Source organism: Ambystoma mexicanum, chromosome 12 (assembly GCF_040938575.1).
Source record: "Ambystoma mexicanum isolate Mex_15411 chromosome 12, UKY_AmexF1_1, whole genome shotgun sequence".
NCBI lineage: Eukaryota > Metazoa > Chordata > Amphibia > Caudata > Ambystomatidae > Ambystoma > Ambystoma mexicanum.
In genome coordinates this window covers 791,497,386-791,519,065 of record NC_090936.1, presented here as the reverse complement: position 1 = coordinate 791,519,065, position 21,680 = coordinate 791,497,386, and the positions used below count along the sequence as shown (strand labels likewise).

At 46.5% G+C, this 21,680-nt stretch overlaps 1 protein-coding gene across 3 annotated transcripts in view; it reads left to right on the top strand.

The window, feature by feature from the left end:
• PPP1R12A (protein phosphatase 1 regulatory subunit 12A) overlaps positions 1-21,680 on the top strand; it is a 2,468,713-nt gene that overhangs the window by 1,992,616 nt on the left and 454,417 nt on the right. For all 3 annotated transcript variants that reach the window (XM_069629290.1, XM_069629288.1, XM_069629289.1), the window contains one exon: positions 18,230-18,334. In XM_069629290.1, the coding sequence (XP_069485391.1) occupies positions 18,230-18,334 (105 nt within the window). The remainder of the gene's footprint in view (positions 1-18,229; positions 18,335-21,680) is intronic.

Genomic DNA, 21,680 nt, shown 5'->3' with positions numbered 1-21,680 from the left:
CCAGCTATCTCCTCAGTTTTCCATCTCCCTGTCACTGCTCTCCATTTCTCTTCTCTCTTAAAACTCTGGTCTTGTTTCCCTTTCTTTGCATTGTTTCCCTTTCTTTGCATTGTATTAAAGTGTTATCATGGTTTTGCTACAGTCTGCCTCTCTCCTCTGATCTTTGCTTACTCTCCTTCCCGACCTCTCCGCTCACAGTATCTCTCTCATATTGGTCCCCAAACTGCCTGTGCTCCCTCCAATTTCCATTCCTTTTCCCTTCTTGCCCCCAACTTTGGAACTTTCTCCAACCAGCTATTCGCTTTCTTCTCCCCCCCCCCCCCCCATATTTTTCATTCTCGTTTAAAAGCCTGCCTTCAGTGGTCTGAGGGACAACTGGAATAAGTCTGTTTTTATCCCAGTGCGGGGGAGGGGAGGCTATCCCAGAAGGGTGGCCTTTGCTCACTACAGGAGGGCCTTTCACCTACCTGGGGATTAGGATTCACATGGATGAAAGCCGTTCCTCTGCGATAATTTAGACTCGGTTATCACATGGATGAAAGCCGTTTCTCTGCGATAATTTAGACTCGGTTATGACAAGGCTACAAGAGGATGCAAAACGCTGGGTGACCCTGCTGCTGACCATGGTAGGGAGCGCCAATCTCTTTAAGATGATGACTCTCTCCAAACCACTATATATATATTGCCAAACACTCCGGTGAAGTTGCCTAAACTCGACAGGATAAATGCTATGTTTCGGGGCATAACATAGGGGTGGGGTAACCCACAAATGGCACTGAAATTTCAAACTAAATCAGTGTGGGAGGGTGGTCTTGGGATACCCAGCATTTGTAAATATTATCGGGATGGCCCAGTTATCTGTGGCTAATGAATGGGTGCATGGGAATTCTGGGCTCGCCCACACAAGGCTGGAGATCAAGGTCACAGGCACTAAATCTTCACTAGAGGCACTATATGGGGGCTCAAACAGTCAGGGACTTGCCATCTGCAACACGTAAGGGGGGGGGGGGGTAATAGAAGCTGTGCAAAACCTGAAAGGGATCTGGCATCCAGGTGGCTAGGGCACGGCCATCGCTATTGGATCCAGTTCCTAGGGATGAACTAGTGAGGGAGGATCACCTGGATGGGGGGCTCTTGTGGGAGTGGGGACACTGACGGTTGAGATGGAGTATATCCCTGTTCTCAACACCTTTCCCCATCCTGCCACATAGGATATTCCAAAACACTACTCCCCCAACCCCTTTTCTGACACGAACACTTACGCACAACACGAAAGGCAACGGACAAACACCTGTACGTTTACCTGACATGTCTCTATACAAGGGTCTGGCAAAGTCAGGCAATTGACCAGATTCACACACAACTAACAGCCCTTTCCCTTCCCCACAGGAATAAAAGGTAGAGCACAGGACGAACAAGGCAGACCGCACGATGTGAGAGCTAACTCCACACGGCAGTTCAAGAGGAGGCGAAAGACGTGAATACCGAGTGGATGACAAAGGAGAGAAGGAACCTTGCCCTTTCCGATCAAGGCCTGTGAAACCTATGCAGATGGAAACATAAGACTGCAAACAATAGCCAGCGTGTGTTGCAAAAGGTTTCCGGTACACAAGACCCTCCTCCGCCGAGTACCAAGCCGGGGAGAGACGCTTGTCTCTGTGGTACCAACCTTGACTCCAAACAGAAGGAAAGCCAAGCGGTTCATCACTGTTGCGGGGAGAGTCGATAAGAAACCGAACTGTGTTGAACGAAAAGTAGCAAACTGCTGATTAGAACTTTGAAAGAAGCATTGATGGGAAGGGGGAAAACCAGCAACAGAGCAGTCTGGGCACCACGTGGGTGCTCACGCAGGAAACTCTGGGCGATTACCCGAGGGAGAGACTACCGTAACCAGAAGGCCTTGGGAAGAGGTGAAGAGAGGTAAAAGTGATCATACAGGGGTCTTGTAAAATCCTCTGTAACGTTGAAAGTCTTTGACCGACAGACGATTGTGAAAGAAAGGGAGATGAGTCCTGTGCGGTGAAACTAGCATATGAACTGTGTCGTAAAGGTTGGCAAGAGTAAACCCGGTGGAGGGATGCTAGCAAGAGGGGCCGAAGTTGGTCTTGAAATACATTGAACGGTCTGTAAAAGATGTCAAGAGGGAAGCCGACAACCACGGGCAAAGCCAGAAGAACTGTTTAAAACGACAGATTCTTGAAAGCAAGAAGCATTGGAAGACCAGTGGAAGTGAATTGTCCTCCTTGTCAGTTGGGTCCGAGCCTGGACGAGGGAGATCCAGAGGTGAAAAGTAATCACACAAAGTTAATTGAGAAAAGGAACTGTTTAGTTTTGTTGAATACGACTTGAGAGGTGTCTGAACCTGGAAGAGGGGGACCAAGGGGTGGAGCTGTCACCCAAAGTATATGTCAACAGAACTTTGTTTGTTGAAAGCATCAGGCCCTCCAAGGCAAGATACTTTTATTGAAAAGAGACTTAACCATCGAAGAACCTGATAGCTGTTATGGAACTGTCGACTCGAGTTGGGAAAGCTAGAGTGTGCGCTGTGCTCGGGAGATCCACCTTGTCCCATGCTCAAAAGGTGGGTAAGGGAGACCACTGGCAATCGCGTCCAGACTTATTATTTGTGAACACTTTTTTTCTTTATTGAAAACCCCATGATATGATATGGCATTTATAATATGCCTATACACAAGTCACCCCAAACTCTTTCTGTAATTAGTTGTCAATAGGTTTTTTAGTATATGCCTTTTTATTTTGACACAATGCCACGAGGCTTGTCTTATTTTCATTTGATGGTCAACGCTTGCTCCCATCTTAGATTTAGGTTAGGCATTTTTCCACCCTGCACTGACGGGTCAATAAACACCCTTGAACTGTGATCACTTTGTCTATCTTTACTGTTGCCACCACGAGTTCCTTACAAAGCGCGAGTAGCAGTGGGGTGATTACAGGCCTCATGCCACAACGGAGTAACGCACACATACCTGAGGTGCGCAATCTGTGAACGCACACCAGATGGATAAATGAGGCCATTGTTAAGGTGGGGGATATTATTAAAGGGAGTGTGATGGTGCCTTTCCCGGACCTATGCATAGCACACCGTCTTGAGGCCAAAGATCGGTTAACATATATACGCTTACAGCACGCCTTGCATACTAAACTGGGCGGAGATATCAAGATCTCAGACCAGACCCCTCTGGAAATTAATGTACTCACTTGCCGAATGGATGGACAGGCTATAACAACCCTATACCAGACCATTAACAACTTTACATCTCAGCAATTGGAGTCCGAGCCAGATGGGCGTATCATGTGGGAGGGCTGGAAGAGGAAGATTGGGTGGAGGCCGAAATGGCTGTGAGGGAAGTGAACATGTCCACCAGACTCCACCTAGTTCAACTCAAGATCTTGCACCAGGTTTACTATTCCAGGACCTGCTTATACAAAATGGGAAGGGTGGACAGTACAAACTGCCGGAAGTGTGTGGAGGGGTTGGGGGGATTTTTCCTTTTTCCATATGATACGGTCCTGTCCTAAGGTGAGGGCTTATTGGTACAGGATCTTGCAGATACTGTCTAGATTGGATGGGAGTGACATCCCAGGGTTCCCCAAAGTGGTCATACTGCACACACTTGGGCGAGTAGTGAGCGCAGGAGGGACCAAGAAATTAATCAGCACAGTTCTAGCCTTGGCATGGAGAGATTTGGCCTCTAAATGGGCATCAGACAATATACCAACGGTGGCTCAATAGAAGGAAGGCATGGATCGATGCAGATCTCTGGAAGAGTTTGTATATATTAGCAAAGTCCATCCTCCGACATGTTGCAAGATTTGAGAAAAGTGGGATGCTTTGGGGCTGAAGGGAGGTTTGCAGGGGGTGGGGTGGTAGGAGGACGGGGGTTTGGGGCCTAACCGGACAATGCCGGGTACTATTACTGTAAAACTGATGAGTGCAATTTGCAATGTTGTGTTTCTGCAATTTTTGTTTGGTTATCTTATGTTATTCAAATTAAAAGTTATTTAAAAAAAAGCCCACCTGCTTTCCTCTCTCTACTCCACTTAATTGCCTCTGTCTTATAATGACATATTATGTCAATTTCTCATATTGTACTGCTGTTCATAATTATTGTACAACCCTTTGGCGAAAGCGCTATGAGTTTCATTGCAATACAAATAGATGCCTGTGGAAGGAAAGCAGCAAAAATATAATCTTTCCTAACTGTTAAAGATTTGTTTTGTTACTGTTTAAAGACCTTGTCACACAGGACGAAATAGAACTTCAGTGTTAGAAAAATTCATTTGGGGAGAATGAGTAGTCAGCCAGGATTAGGCCAGCTAGAAGATGAGCATAAGCAATAGAATGAATTGATTCTGAGAAAGAAGAAAAAGAACAAAAGGTCTGTAATTCACCAGCATAGAAATTGCATGAAAGATTGCAATATGAGATGATAGTTTTGGGAAGGGGAGGGGGGGTGATCGTCCCAGGTTCCCAAGAGGTTCAGGTCTAGGCCTTAGAATAGGCTATAGGTGCTTGGGCTGGCCATAATTGGGCGGGGGGAGTTGGGTAGAGGGGGCGGTTTTAAGAGCTGCACCAAGGCCTAGCTAGTGCATGTGGGGTTATAGGGTGTATTTGGAGTGCAACACCATCTTAGTAATAACAGCTATATTAACATTGATGCCCAACGCTGCACTGCAGCCGGGACGGTAGGCCCAGGCCGCGAACGTAGAATTGTGTGAGCATGCAGGGATAGGTTAGAACATGGGCAGCGGTTAGAAAGGCCAGAGCCACAGAGATTCATAAATCTTTCATTGTCTCATACTGCCAGCAATCGTATGCCACAAGGAATGTGCCCTGCAAGACCATGAGGGGGCTGAGAGCTCTCTGCAAAATGTTATCCCACGACCTTCCACAATCCCAGCTTTAGGATATAGTGCCCAGATGCCCCCGTCCCAAGAACTCCACATTACTAGGTATTAGCCAGTCCCAGAAAATCGACCATAAAGTTGCTAGATCACCAATCGATCAGAAAAGATTAGAAAGCGGGAATGTCTGCCCCCACCACTACGTCATGTGATTTGTGCTGCAAAGTGCTGAGAGGGGCAAAACAACAAATCGAAAAACAAGGGTAGGGAGCTTTGAAAGGGTGCTGATGTGTCTGGTATCGAGCTGGGGTTGCAAATCATGGTGACCTTGAAAGTATCCTCGTAGCCCATGTCTGCAGTACCATGTGCTCTTTATAGTAGAGATGGAGAATATATTGTTTCTCTGTTTATAATTGCTAATTCATTGCAGCTTTGCGCCAAATGACATATCAGAAGGAGCCCACGTGGAAGGAGACGGACAGAAGGGGCTGGGACCAATGGCCTGGCAACCCTTATGGAGCATGTAGCCTATGTATAGGATCGCGCCAATCAGCCATTAGGAGTTGTAACCTGATGAAGCGGTGTGCCTTTTTAGCGTGTTGTTTGCCCTGATTTTGGCAGAGCGCTCTGTGGCAGTAGGGTCCTTTGCTGGCGCATCTTTATTTTTGTGGAAATAAAACTTGTTCTCCTTGCAAGAAGTGTGCTGGGCTTTTTTTACCTAGTGGGTTGTATTTTTTTCTGGTGTGAACGTGGAGGGGTTTCTCTACATTTTTGGTGACCCCTGCGAAGAAAGAGGCTTCCAGGCTGCATCTCTGGAGGGGCTGCACCCACCTGCAGTAGTGACCAGTCACAAGGGTGCAACCCGCAGTGGTGTACAGGAGCCGTTTTTACAAAATGTCTGACTGCTCTTTGGAGCGGGGCGTGGCTCCTAGGAAGGTACATGCCGTTTTTGGGGCATCTGTGACGGAAGAGGTCGGATGAACACGCAAATGTAAGTACACCTCTTGCAAGTGACAACAACAAGGACATGAGTGAATGGGAGAGATGTGGTGTGATTGAGTGAAAGGAGAGAGCAAAAGACCACATAGACATTTTGTATTTTTTCATACTATTGTTGGAAGGATAACGAGGCGAGCGAAAAAGGAGTGTGGGCCCCTTTCCGGGCTAGAGGAGAAGGTGGCGTCATTTTTCATTTGTGATAAGGGGATACAAACATAGTAGCTTTGTATAATTAGAGAGCTCAAATTCCTATCCCCAATATTTTTCGGGACATGGAAGGAGGCAAATTAGTGGTTTTTGACTTACTATTTTAGTTCGTTATTGTACTGCATTGAAGTATTATTGGTTATTAGGCGAAGGCCCAGGGAGGGCCTGTGGAAGTGGTGTGGGTGTGGGCTTTTAAGAGCACGAAAGTGTGCACGGGGGTGTGTGTGCACAAGGGGCGACTGGGAGACAGGACGGGGGACTGGTAGTGACATGTATGACAAAATCGTGCGGTGTGTATATTTCAAAGTTGTTTGAGCATAACGGTTATCAATATAGGAGTAATGTCTCTGTTGGAGTATATGTGCAGTGCATTGCCATTGTATAAGAACAAGATACAGAAGTACCACAAGAAAATGTAGCGGAAACCTGGGGAGGGATGGCCCCCCATGGGCAGAACAGGGAACAAATGACAGCGTGATATTGGAACATATGTCCACGTTTCTGACTGCTTTAGAACTTTAGAAGCAGAGAGAAACCGCAATAAAGGATGTGCATATTGAAAAAGGGAATAGTGACGATCGAGGAGCTGAGAGTGTAGGTTATGGGGCAGTGAGGTCGGACAGGGGCAAAAAGAGACCTGCGGGAAGGAGAATGGGACACCATGGATGAATTCGAGAATGACGAGGGGGACGCTCAGGAAGTACCAGAAGTCTCGCCAAGGGTGAAAAGGCTATGGGGCCATGATTAAGAAGCAGATCTTGGCGGATAGCAGTGGCAAGGGAGAAGGGAAGTGATCTATGGAAGGCGAGGTGTGGGCATGCAGCTGCCATTATTGCATAAAGGAACTCGGAGGGCGCATTGTGTACCTTGGGCTCAGCTTGATAAGAATAATTTGATCAAAGTGCTCCCGGCCATCATCACGGGTGCTGGGAAGTGGATATATGCGTTTGAAAAGCAGACAGCGGGGATTCCTTTTGGCAGTGGGAGACATTCAAAGTTCGCTTGTTGCAATTGTTGGTGATCAGGCTGGGTACATGTGGGTTAAGGCAGGGTATCCAAAATTTAAGTTAGACGATAATGTGCACAATGGGGCCTCCTTTAACAATATCAGAGCGTAACTGTGGGTCGCGCTGCGGCGGGCGTAACCCGACACACCAGACTTGCAGTACACGATGGGGGATGATGAAGACCCTGCTCAGTAAGTTTTAAAAGTGCAGGAGATGTGTTGAGTAGAGACGGGAGACCAGTGGGACCAATCAGTTCCTGTTTCCTATTTCGCTATTAAAAGGTTACCCAAAGCAGTGCAGAATGCGCTCGAGAAGGTGGTGGGTATCGAAGTCAAAAATAGCACTTGAAGGGACGGTAGCCACAGTTACTCATACAGAGCCAGCAGAGCAGGTCGCGGTGCGAGTGGCAAGGAGGTGGTCAGGGGCAATGAAGTGATGGACCTCAGCGCCAATACTCTTGAGTTGCATCAAGGAGGTTGGTAGTGGGAAAGAGGAGGGTTGCAAGGGGGCAGAGGGGATCGGGTGAATTTGGAGGGATGGGGCCGAACGGGGGAACATGACCCAGTCAGTGCTGGAGCTGCAGGAAATGGGGACACTTTGCAAGTGAATGTAAAAGTAGGATGGGAGCGGGATACAATCCATATGCCCTGCTGATCCAAAAAACAGCAGCAACACTTCTCTGCAACCCCTATGGCCACTTCCATCCCATGCAAAATACACCAGGCATACACGCAGTTGCCCCTGCGGCCCCCACATATGCAACAGCAGGCCCTGTCCGACACCCCAAACCAGATCATACCAGCACACCAATCGTACATTGCCCCAGTATCTGGAGGCAATGCCATCCCCAATGGAACAGTGGCTCCATAGAGATGGGTCGGCGTCATTGGAGGTAACCCTTTCACCTTCGAGAGAAGCAACAAATATCCTGATTAAGACACCCCACAGAGAGCTCTTGCATGCTTGGTCCTGTCCATGACTAACCACCTTGATGAGGAACCCTTGTTGCGCGCTGAATAAACAAGTCCTCTTTATGGTCGTCACAGGTACCACTAAATCATGAATCAGAGAAGGAAACTTCCCATTATCTGGTGAAACGCTAGACAAGTAGACATTCTCTGGGGCTGTAACAACGGTTCCGTGTACAGAAGAGGTAGCTATAAAGATATGAGGGAAAGTGGTGTGCGTACCCTTACTGTACTCCAAATCATCCCCAGTAAACTTGCTGGGGGCGTGACGGCCTCAGCAAGTTGAACATGTCCTTTTCATTCACAGACCAGGGAATAGTGTACGCTATTCCCGGAATGTGTGCCATGAGGGCGATGGTGATTATACATGCGATGGGGGAGAGGTGGTGGTTTCGCAATATTCCTGTTGACGCCAACATGTTTGTGTACGGAATCAGTTTTGCTTGATGCAGTGTCTCAGATTGGTAATGCATGCTGGAGTGTACCATCTGATTTCATTTTTAGGCCCATTGTAACCCCACAGCTTGTAGCAGGGACAATTCTGTCATTCGATCTGCAAGGGTTGGTGGTATATGCTGAAAGGATTGTCGTTGTGGGAAGTGATTCAAATGGGTCTGAGTGGCACAATTTATTGTGTATTGACCCTACCGTGCCCCTAAAAGAAGTGAAGTAACAGACGTAGAGTTGTTTGAGGATAGGACTGATGATGGAGAAATTGTATTGGCAATCTTCATCCCCTGTGAGATCATGGTGCAGTTTCGTAAGGTGCAGAGTTTGCTAGTGGTCCTTGCCACACTGCCCTCCTTTACTGAGAAAGACCTAGAGCAGGTCCCAGAGAGGTGGACAACCAGTGCCCCCGATGTGATGCTCCTGCAGGGAGTGGCCCTCGTACGAATAACACTGAAACCTGATGCTGTGCTGCCCAGAGCAAAAAAATACCCACTGTCAAGAGGCAGAGGAGGGCATACGAGACACCATCCTCTGCACTCCTAAATCAGGGATTTATTGTGCCGTCCGCCTCTGTGTAACAGTGATTTATCTAGTGAAAACGGCAAAAGAGGAGAGCTGGACAATGATACAGGAACTCCACCCCCTAAATTACTTTGTCCAGGCAGTTTCCTCTAGTTCCTAACCCCTCAACAATTCTGTGCAGCATCCTTAAACAAGTTGGCATTTTACAGTAGTGGATCTAAAAAATGCCGCCTTCTCCATACCTCTGCACCCAGGCTCAGTATCTGACTGCATTAACGCATGGCGGACAGCGGTTCGAACACACAAGACTGCCACAAGTTTATTTGCGAATTCCCTAGTATTTTTTAACAAAATACTGCATGCTGATTTAGCAAACATCCAAGTGCCCAGTACCATCATTTAATATGTTGACGACTCGTGTGTAGTGGCAACAAAGAGCAGTGCAGGAAGGACTCTTACCCTCCTGCAACTGTTGGCAATACAAAGGATACAAGGTGGACAAGGCCAAGCTGCAGTACTGCCTCCAAGAAGTGCTTTACCTGGGCTAACTATAATCTGTCTATGGTAAGAAAATCATACTACAATGTGCCGCATCAGTGCGCACTGCCCCTCAGCCAGCCACGGTTAAAGAAATACAGAAGTTTGGCGTAGCTTGTCTCAGCTGTGACATTAGAGAGAAATCTAATATATTAGTGATGTAAATGGAATGGAATAGCCTTATAAAGGTCCAAATAGAGTCCTTGGGGTAAGATAGTCCATAGAATGCAGAGCTGACCTTGAATGTAGCTGAATACAGTAAGAAGCAGAACGTCAGCCTCCAGCGTCCCCAGGCCTAACAGGCACTTCCAAAGGCACATGCAGATGCGCGCCATATAACATGCAATTAAATATTTGTTTGTGCTCCCATTTCTTAATGTTCCACCTGTAACTAATCTACCTCCACCATATACCTTCTCCTTCTCCTGTTGTTTTCCTCTTCATCGCAATGGACTTGCAAAGCGCCAACCACTCAATTGATGAGGTCCTGTTCCTGTCCACGTGAATATTTTCTCATAAGTGTTTTCGTCCACATATACCTGTGTTGTGTACTGTGTAGCTGGATTATTCATGCTTTCAATGTTCGAATTGGGTATATATTTAGGATGTAGTTTTATATGTGGTGGACATATAAGTGGGGGAGGAAATGTCAATATTACTAATAGTTCTCCAACACATGTCAATGCTACTGATGTCCTCCTATTAGACAAAGTACCCAAAATAAACAATACCACGGCTGCAGACCTTAGAACAAAGACTAATGTAACTGCTAATCCCAACATCATGAGGGAATTTGCTAATTTTCTTGTTCTAACATTGTTTCCTAATGTGCTTTCCAACAGTATTGCAAATGTTTGTTCTTTTTCTATTGGCTGAAATGTGAATGCATCAAAATGTTTTAAAAGAGAAGTTTGAAGAGCCAAGCACGGTGAGTACAGAGGGCTAGGCCTAGACATAATAGAAGATGTGCACCACCCAGAGTTAAACAATAGTTGGTACGCAAAACCTCAGCTTGGTGGGGAAAAAGAGGGTTAATGGGAGCTGCTATATCTGTTCCTTGATAACGCCACACATCCGGTGCCCCCAAGGGGTCAATGCCGCAGGAAATTCCGCTTTTGGAAGCTCAATGTTTGCTCCATCTGACGTTATGCAGGCTGCAAAGCACTTTTCAGGCACAGAATGTGCAACTCGAGATGATTGACCCAGATGAACTGCAGTGTGCTCGGAACACCAGGAGCGTGCAGTGCTTACAAAGGCCATATATGAAAATAGAAGGGGGGTGGTTTGTGCCAAACAGGTGGCAAGAGACTACAATGAGCTGGCAGGAGGCCTCGTGGGATTCAGTTTAGGAGTTATCAAAAGGGTGAGTGAGCAATGTGTGCCGAGGATACAGGAATGAGCATGTGGCAAAACTCACGTGGATTGTGGTGATGGAAAAGCCAGTAAAGGTGCACAAGCGGGAAGAATATGAACTTTGTTTCTATAACGAAGGAAGCATCTTTGTGCGGGCCAACAGCCAGTGCAAAAAAACACTGTACTTCCCAGATCTCAAAAAAGGCACAGGTGCTGTGATGGATAACTACATGGTCTGGTCAGCAAGCGTTTTTGCACCTCCCACCACTATGGATGGGCACATGCTCTCTGGCCACGTTGCACTCAGCTCTTCTTGTGGAGCCTGAACAACACCTAATAGTGGGACTCCATGGCTTTGTCACACCAACCACTGCACCAGTGACAGATGCCCCCAAAATGTCTCCACCGCCACCACCTATATTTCGTATCCTGCCAGGAAAAAGTACAGAGGAACTGCTGTGCAGGAAGCAGAGGTCCAATTACCGATCAAGACAGTAAGGAAGAAACATTCTTTGCCTCTCTGCTGGTGCCCGGAATACAAGCTGCCACAAACTCTACATGGCTCCAGATTGTCCACTGGAATGTGATCCAGTTGGCAAATGGCACTGAGCAAAGCCTTAACACCATCAAGCTGAAATGCAGGCCATCTGGTGGTTGACATTGCAGAACTGCTATGTGGTAGACCTACTAACAGCGATGGAAGGAGGCATGTGCCGCCAAATTGGTGATTCCTGCTGTACCTACAACCCTCCAAATCATGCAGATAATGAGGTCCCTGATGCAAATAGGCACCCTGCATACCCTTGGCACCCAAATGCAAACTGAAGCAGGTATCCAGAGAAGTGGCTGGTTTGACGAATGTTTTTCCTGGCCTCTATCGTCCATGGGGGCGATCAGACTTTGTTGCTGCGCCAAAGCAATACCTAGCAGAAAACTGATGGTTTCAATTGGGGTTCATGGTGCACCTCGCGGTACAAAATACAGTGCCGTTCAAACATATGACCCCGACTAACCACGCATGGTCAGGTTAGAACAACGTCTTCAACCCGCAGGCACCACCACAACTCCGCCACCAGATCCTGAGAATTGCATAGAACACTGGGTGGACTTAGCATGGGATGAATGGCGTATATACCTCACATGTACCCCCAAGCAAAATGCACAAGCAGGGGAAAGTTTACGGTCTGTGTGCAGAGCATGTGTACCAAAGGAAGAGTCACCGCCATATTTTATTTTGATACATTAGGTATACAAAAACAGGAAAAATCAGGTAGTAGTACAGACTGGCAAAGCCATACCTCATGGAATTGGGCGGAGGGGGGGGCTACAGCAGGTATACAAAACAGGCAAACACTTCTATTTTTGCCTGTTTTGTATAGCTGGCAAAAGCCACAACTTGCAGTATTGTATTTTATTAGGATTTATATAGCGTTTAAATACAAAGCGCTGTACATGAGGACAAGAGAATACTTAACAAGTATTAGCAACAATGAAACAAATATCAGAAAACAGTTCTTAGAACAATTTACATGAACAGTAAGGTATTGCATGAATGGAATGGGACCGAGGTGGGGGAGGTAGTAAAAATGTAGGACGAGATGTAGGACCAACGTGAAAGAGATAGCTCAGGTATTATGGTGGCGATTGGAGGAGGTAAGACTTGAGAGAAGTGCAGGAGGAGGAGATGGAGCGTATGGGGAGGGGAAGACGGTTCCAGTGGAAAGGGCCGAGAAGTTGAAAAGATCTGAGGCGGGATGGGGCACAGGGCAAGGGAGGAGAGGTGAGGAGGAAGAGATCAGCAGAACAAAGTGGACGGGGGGGGTGCAATGCAAGGTGAGGAGCGAGGTACGGTAAGGTAGGGCGAGACCATATAGGGATTTAAAGACAAGGCAGAGCAAGTTGAATTTGAGAAGGGAGTGGAAGGCGAGCCAGTTTAGAGAGGCGAGAGAAGAGGAGATGTGATCATGAGGAGAGAGAAGACAAAGCACGCGGATAGCGGAGTGGTAGATAGATTTGAGAGGGGAGAGATGGGAGGAGGGGCGACTGAAGAATAGAGAAGAGCAGTAGAAGAGTCTAGAGAAGATGAGGGAGGAAATTAGGAGTTTAGTAGCATGGAAGGTAAGAACTTTACGAATGTTATAGAGGTGGAAGTGGCAAGAGCGGGCAGTGAGGGAGATGTTAGAGGGAGAGGTTGGAGTCGATGTGAAGGCCAAGATTGCGGCCATGGGAAGCAATAGGGAGTTCGGAAGAGGAAAAGAGAATATGTGGAGGAGGAGAGGGGTGGGGGAGAGTGTTAGCTGGGAAGAAAAGGACTTCAGTGTTGTCGGCATTGAGGGTCAGAAAGTGGGAGGACATTCAAGATTTGACGGCGGAAAGACCGGAGGAGAGCTTGACATGGAAGAGAAGGAAGAACCTTGGGGAACTCCGTGGTTGAGGGGATAGGTAGGGGAGGTACAACCTCCCCAGGAGACTGAAAAGGTGTGGTTGGATAGGTAGGAAATGAGCCAATTGAGGACAGAGTCTCTGAAGCCAAAGGAAGAGAGGGTGTTAAGAAGAAGAGGATGATCGACAGTATCAAAGGCAGCTGAGAGATCAGGAAGAATGAGGATGGAGGAGTGTTTTGAGTATCGGGCTAATAGGAGTGAGTTGAGGACAGAGGTGAGTGCAGTTTCTGTGGAGTGGAGAGGGCGGAAGCCAGATTGAGTAGGGTGGAGAAGAGAGTGGGTAGAAACTAAGGAGGACAGTTGAGAATAGACAATACGTTCAAGGAGTTTAGATAGAAAGGGCAAGAGGGAAATGGGGCGAAAGTCGGAGACAAGGTGTGGATTGGCAGCTGGCTTTTTCAGGATAGGGATGATAGTGGCATGCTTGAATGAAGAAGGAAAGGTAGAAGTGGATAGACAGGAGTTGAAAAAGGATGTGAGGTAGAGAATGAGGAGGGAGTAGATTTTAGGAATGAGGGAGGTGGGGAATGGGGTCTGAGGGGGAGGCAATAGGGGGAGTTTTAGATAAAAGGAGGGACATTTCTGAGTGGGTGACAGTAGTAAAGGAGGACATGTTGGAGGGCTTTGCCAGTATTGACTGGCAAAGCCACACCTCATGGTACATGAGCTATATCAGGTATACAAAACAGCAGTCAAAAGCAGTTGGGTTGTGAATCGGTACAATGTGTAGTCAGCAGTAGTAAGATGGGTCAGGCAGGATGCAGCTGTGTGGGCAACGTCAAACCCGGGGAGCGTGTTACAGAGATGTTAGGATGCATGAACCGCGCTACAAGCGAGGCGAGACAGGTAGTTAATAAAGGTAAGATTTCGAGGTAGGCATGGTAGATGGTATGTAAAGCAAGCACATTGTTGGCCTAGTGATGATGACCGTTATAATAAATGCAAGGCCCATTGTAAACATTATTATGAAACACATTGAGGGGCACGGTAGTGCCTGGAGCATGAGCGTTATCAGCAAGTGGACTTGCATTGTATGGATTAGCTGATGTGAACAGAGGTCTACAAGTCGAGATGCTGTGTGAACATGGTAGCTGGGGACACGCCATGCAGAAGGAGTAAAGGGCACAATACATGCTTTCCAGAAGATAGTAGTGTGCAGGGCAACTGTGCCGAATTATGGGCATTTTACATGAGTCACATTTCAGCCAAGGAGCAGAAGCAGGTGGCACTGGCGAGCCCGACCAGTGATTAACATAGTGCTTAGTTTGGCACTAGAATCTGAAGGGGAATATCAGCGGCAGACTGATGAGCGATGTCCGAGGCGCACTGCGGTCAGGTCCTGCGTTCACAAAGCAGACCGATTCAGCGGCCAGGCAACGGAGACCCCAAACAGAGGGTATCGCCTGCCGGCGTGTGCCCTAAGCTGCGTTGTGAAATATTGTATTAAGGGGCAAAAAAAACAGGACCCCATCCCATAGCAAGGGTGGGCAAAAAGGTGGTTGTCGGTGGGAGTGGGAACTTGGACGGATTGGCGGTAGATTGTGGGCATGCCGAGATCCCCATTGAGTCGGGATTGCTGAGTGGTGGTGAGAGACATGGCTGCAGTAACCTGCGGGCCTTTTACGAGCGGAGAAGGTCGAATAGGTAAGAGAAACCGGTGGCTGACTCCTTTTAAAATGGCAAGCAGTGAAAGCTTTCTCCTAGGTACGGCAAGTGGCACAGGGATCTTCCGGTCCGGTACCCACGGCAAGACAGGGGAGGCAGCTTTAGATCCGGGCCTTTGAGCTGGGCCTGGCGTCACCTCCCGGCTTGTAGCAGGGCCTTCATTTGTCGAGGAAAGCCTCTAATCGGATTGAGGCTTGCAGGCTTGTGCTTCCAGTGCTGGTAGGATGCCTGCAGGGAGACAAGGAACCACAGTGGCCATCTTTACCAAGAGGCCTGGTTCCTTAGTTGTAGTTGCTGAAAGTAGTGCACATGCTAGAGCCTTGATGTTGCTTGGCTCAGCATGCTGCACAGATTATTCCTTGGTGAAGATGTGGTATTAAAAGGGAGGAATGTTGAGAAGCTGGGGTGATCGTCCCAGGCTCCCAAGAGGTTTAGGGTGAGGCGGAGGCCTGGGAATAAGCTGTAGATGCACAGGCGTGTCAAGAGTATAGGGTGTATTTGGAGCGAAACGCCCCCGTAGAAATAGAAGCCATATTGAAATCGAGTCCGAACTCTGAACTGCAGCCAGGCCATTAGGCCCATGCCACAAACGTAGAATTGTGTGTGCATGCGGGATAGGTTGGAAGATGGACAGCGGTGATCAAGGCCAGAGCCACATAAATTCATAAACCTTCTGTTGTCTCATACTGCCAGCATTCATATCCAAGAAGGAATGTGCCCTGCAAGGCAATGAGGGGGCTTAGAGTGCTCTGCAAAAAGTTATCCCATGAGAAAGAGAGCACAAGCCTCCGACATTCACCTGTCCCAGGCAGCCTTAGCATATAGTGCCCAGATACCCCCGTCCCAAGAAACCTGCATTTCAAGGTATTAGCCAGTCCCAGACCACCTAACATAAAGTTGTTAGATCCCCAATCGATCAGAAAAGATCAGAAAGCAGGAACGGCTGCCCTCATCACTAGGTCATGTGATTTATGCTGGGAGCTGCTGGGTGGGGAAAAACAAACCTGAAAACCAGGGTGGGGAGATTTGGAAGGGCGTGGACTTGTCTGGGATAGAGCTGGGGTTGCAAATCATAGTGACCTAGAAAGTAGCCCCCTAGCCAATGTTTGCAGTACCAGGTGCTCATTATAGTAGAGTTAGACTATGCATTGTTTTTCTGCCTACAATGGCTAGACTTATAGTGATTTGGTCGAAAACAAAAATGTCGAAAGTCAAAACTTTGAAAAAAAAATGTCGAAAAAAAAGTCAAATTTCTTTTTCAATACGTTTTTTTTTCAAAATGGGGGGGTTTCCCCAACCCCCCTTTTTTCTATTTTTTTTAATTTTACCCGTTTTTTTACTTAGAACCCAAAAAAATAATGAATGACTTTTTTTCAACATTTTTTTTTGACATTTTTGTCATTCGACTTTTTTTTTCCGACATTTTTCGCTGACCACCAATGGCTAATTAACTGCAGCTTTGCACCCAATGACGTACCAGGAGGAGCTCACGTGGAAGGAGACGGACAGAAGGGGCTGGGACCAATGGCCTAGCCTCCCTTATGGAGCTGGTAGCCTATGTATAGGGTCGCACCAATCAGCCATTCGGAGTTGTAACCTATGTAACTTACATCACTGATGATGCAGTGTGCCTTTTTGTTGTTTGCCCTGATTTTGGCAGAGTGCTCCTTGGCAGCATAGTCCTTTGCTGGCACATCTTGATTTTTGTGAAAATGAAACTTGTCCTCCTTGCAAGAAGTGTGCTGGGATTTATTCCCCTAGTGGGTTGTATGTTTTCTGGTACGAGTGTTGAGGGTTTCTCTACAATGGACAAAAGGGATAGTGTAAAGGGAGAAAAGAGGGCTCTGGACAGATGCTTTCGGAACTCCAGATTGTAGAGGAAGAGGAGAGTATTTCTGGCTAGTCCAAAAAAGTGAATGCCAGTGATCAGTAAGATAAGAATGGAGCCACTGAATAACAGAGCCAGAGAACCGTAACAGAGAGAGTAGACAGACGAATAGTTTGATCAACAGTATCAAAGGTTTCAGAAGTATCAAGAAGAACACAAATATAAGATTTCCTGTGGCATGAAGACAACCACACAGTTTCTGTATAGTGAAATGGACAGATGGATACCAGATCGGTAAAGAGGTAGCGAAGAGTGTTGACCCAAGATACTTTGAGATATGGGTCTGCTCAAGAACTTTGGAGTGGAACGGAAATGGGGCAGAAATTAGATGGTGGAGAGTGTTTGAGAGGCTTTTTTAGGAATGGGAATGGCATGTTTGATTTCAAAAATGAAAAGTTGCAGTAAGCATAGAGTTATTAAAAATAAAAGTTAAAAATGGAAAAGGTAAGGGATTGACATTTAGAATGTGGGAAGTTGAAATAGGATCATAAGGAGATGCAATTGGATGAACATGCGTTAGGAAAGCAGTCGTGTCCAAGTCATAAAAATGAGAAAAGAGAAAGAAGCAGACAGGTTTGAGAAAAAACAATGATGGTAAAAGGGACTTTAGAGGCAAAATCTGTGAATACTCGTTTCGAGTAGAGGGAGGGGGTGACTATTTCATTGTGCAGTTGAAATAAACAGAGTTGTGAAGAATTGGTAAGCATAAGGTTAGACTTGTAATGTTTTGAGCTGCAAATAAAAAAGAAATTAGCAGTATCTAGGCATGAAAGGGCATCTAGATGAGCAAAATACTGACTTTGTCCAGCACCACTCATAAAAGAGAGGAATGAACAGAACGTAGTAGAAGGCCAAGTCTGGTCTGGTGAGGTCTAGAATATTCTAAAGCAAACTACTTTATTTATCCCAAGTGGGTTCTTCCCACCTTTTATTGCACATCGCATTATTTTGACAGTCAAGCAGCCTGAATATTGAAACCGCTTTTTGGAAGTATGTACTATTGTGACAGGTAGCTTGCAAAGTCCCTGAAACCTTGTACTAAGAGTTGGGAAACTAGACCTGCTTTGTTTGCTACAGTCTTACCTTACTTGAGGAATCTGGTTTTGTGTGCATGGTGAATATCCGCAGAATGTAATCATGACTATTAGTCGTTCTAAAGCTTGATTTTTTAATTGCCAGGCACTATCCCGTTTTCCTAATTATGTCAGAATTAATTTAACATACCTAATGCCACTAAAGTGATTTAAACAATAGAAAAACATGCACAGATGCAGTTTAAGGCCAGCATTTAATAATATGAATGGTATTTTTAATTTCTCCTAGCTTTATGAACAGATCATAGCAGAAAATGAAAAATTGAAAACACAGTTGCACGATACAAACATGGAATTAACAGAACTAAAGTTACAATTGGAAAAAGCAACACAGGTTAGTTTAACAATGTATCTTTTGAAGGTTTTGCTTTGGTTAGCATGTAGTATTTAATGTAAACTTTCAATTTAGTATTTTTATATTTTGTATATTTGTTACATAAATTGACATTTCAAGTGCATACTCTGGGAACTATCTACCTTTCTGTAGGGTCTTCTACACAAATTAACAATACCAAATGGCTGCCTTTTTATACCCAAACGTATAATTCCAGAGCTGTCTGCTTTAGCCACAGTGATTATAAGATTTTTTTTCCATACATTTATAAGTATTCCCATGTCTGATTACCTATTCCATCGTACCATTATTAAAATGAAAGTTTGTATTGGAATTAGTTAAAACATTTTTTACATGGCTTCATCAGTCCACAATTATTTACACAATTCAATAGTTGGTTCTACAGTCGGCTACTTTTGTATGGAACTACATTAACTTCTCTGTAGAACTGTTAGACCATATTTTACTGGAATGAAACATCCATATCTGCTTACAGCTTTCTATTCTTTGTGGCTGTTACACATTGGGCACTTAATGGTTTTGACACATGTAATTTTGTTAAACCACTATTGATGAGAGATAAACATTCTCATACTCTGATTACTCCATGGAGAAACGTTTCCCTCCTGTGTCAGTACCCCCATATGCAAGAAGGATGTTCATAGCCCTGCCAATAGGGCATCATCAACTTCAGTAGTTTGTCCATTCGGTCTAAAGTCTCACTTGATGAATCACTAATCGATGATCTTAACACACCTGATGACCAGGCTTCCATTGTATCCCCAATAAGAACATCTACAAGGCATTACCATCTGCTGAGCATAGTTTCCCACCGTCATGTTTCTTTACTTCTGACTCCCGTTTTTAGCATGTAATGTTAGTCATGGTTCTCACGTGGTTGATAGGGTTTCCGTGTTCACTCCAATTTCCCAATGCAGGTTCTCATGGTGCACTAATAGGTCAAGCTACAACTTCAAGCATGCAGCATTTTGTTGCGTCTTGGCTTTGTCGTTTGGTTTTGCATCTAAATTTGGTCCCTGTATCTTTGTTGCAATGATTTTTCCCTATCCTGTTTCTGGCATTGTCCTACCAACACTCACTCCTGTCTCTGTCCTGGGAATCTGCACCACCTCATGCCCTGGTATATACTCCAATGTATGTCCATTCATCGGGCCCCTCCACTCAGTTAGCACTGCTTGGCCTGAGCAGCTGGCTTCTTTTGGGTCCTTAATATTGTAGATGGGCAGGGATTTTCCTCTGACCCTTGCTGCTGCTGAGTGGCTCCCTCTCCAAGATATGCTAGCTCAATAGCTGAGGCATTGTACCTGGGATTGTGACAGTCCTTGTACTCACTTATTCATGATGGGGATCTTCAGACTCCCACATCTCTTAATGCCAATTCTGCTGACTGACCCTGAGGGCTGCTTATTCTCTTTCAACAAAAATTGTGTTGCCGCTGCAGTGCCAAGGGCCTGGTCTGGTCCTGGACCCATAGAGCCTGGCGTGGTGTTCATCTGTAAATATGATAGAAGTGTCAGCTGCCAGGATGGGACTTCATCCTATATAGTACCTTTTAGTCATACAAGCCCATGGTAAAATCAGCAAATAACAAGTACATGGCAACCACTCAGGTAGGCAGTCCTCTTAATTGAACAAATGGGCGTAAGAGCACTTATTGATCATAAAGTAAGACCTTGGTAACGGGCAAATGCAAAATTGTTGTATTTGTGCATCATAACTCAAGCATTGTTTTGTGGATGCTCGGTACAGTAGGGACAGTTTGTCCATAATGTATGAAGGGGTGCTGACCCACCAGTAATTATAGTTACGCCAATGCTAACCCAGAGAGAACCTTGGCACTCCCTCATCTGCAATGTTCAAATGAGGGAGCACTCATGTGCTGTTTGTGTTAAGAACACAACATTTCTAATGGTTTCTTTCCTTCAACAGATTCCTCCTCTGACATCTACCTCCCAGTGCAGCTGCTCTTCAGAATCCTTTCTGCCACCAGGGAAAGCCGCACAGTTCTATTTTGGCTCCGCCTAATGCCCCTATACGCCCCATGATGTCAGGGCCAGTATATATTGAGGCGCTGCACCTCGTGTTCGCCACCATTGGATCTTTCATAGATTCACATGCTGTGGATATTCCCCGTTGTCAGGCTGGGAAAACTCAGTAACATAGAGCAGTTTATTTTTTTACTGAAAACTTCAGTCACTTCAGTGCTCTATTTATCATAGTCATTTTGGGTCACACCTCCCTCATACAATAGGAGAGGCTCCCTTAGCTCCACCCCTGGTAGCCATCTTCAGATTTTTTTACTGTATGTTTCATGTTGGGAATCCTCATAGAAATCTCTCTTTGATATTCAACTTCATACGTCCCGTCCCCTTTCCTCCATCCTTTGGGGGGTGTCCCCCAACATGGGGACAGTACCGGAACCTTTGTCAGTGAAAAAATTAGCTTCCCCTTAAAATGTATTATAGTGCGTGGCCTCGGGGGCGTGGGAACGCCGAGGCCCCGCCCTCTGGCGCCTCACCTCAGTCCCTTTTTCCGCAAAGACTGTTGGATCTGGCAACCAGCGCAGAGCCTTTTTTAGCTTTCTGCTTCCTCACATTTTGCTTTTTGCAGTCTTATTGAACTTCCCTTCGGTGCCTCGCCCCCCTCCCCCCGATTCGTGTCGACTGCAGGAGGCCTCACAAGATGTACCTCATGCGATAGCTCGTTCCTGGCCTCAGACCCCACGCATTCTGTCTTGAGTGTTGGGGCCCAACCACCGCTGGGACACATATTCGGCTTGCAGGGCTCTTGTTCACAGGGCATTGAAGAATAGGTTGTCCTCTATCGACCTCCTCCTGTACCACCAACGCCTTCCCCTCAACAGCCGATGGTCCTGTCTCTGGCTCCGGACAACCCTGTCGGCACCTGTGTCCCAGGGCCCGTACTCTCTTCTTTCTGTAAATCAGCGGGAGGGGAGACCATGAGAACTCTTACGACCAGGATGACGAACCATGGGCATCTGTTAAGGTCTTTCATGGCTGCCTTCAGGGCCTGGGGGTTCCCTCTGCCCGGGGAAGCCCCTCAGTAGTTAGGAGTGCTAGCAGAGGTTTTGGGTAAGCGCACTACAATCCAGCATCCTTCTCCAGAAGGATGTCCTCGCGCGATAGCTCAGGGAGAATCTCAGGGCCAACACCCAGATGAACAAGAAGTTGGACAGCAGGTTCAGGCTGACAGACGGGGAGCCAATCCTCGTAGCCTCCCACCCACTGCCTCATTCTTCAGTGGTGTCTGCTGGCTCCTTATATTCTAAACCATCATCTTCGTCCTCCACGAGAGCCACCTCCAG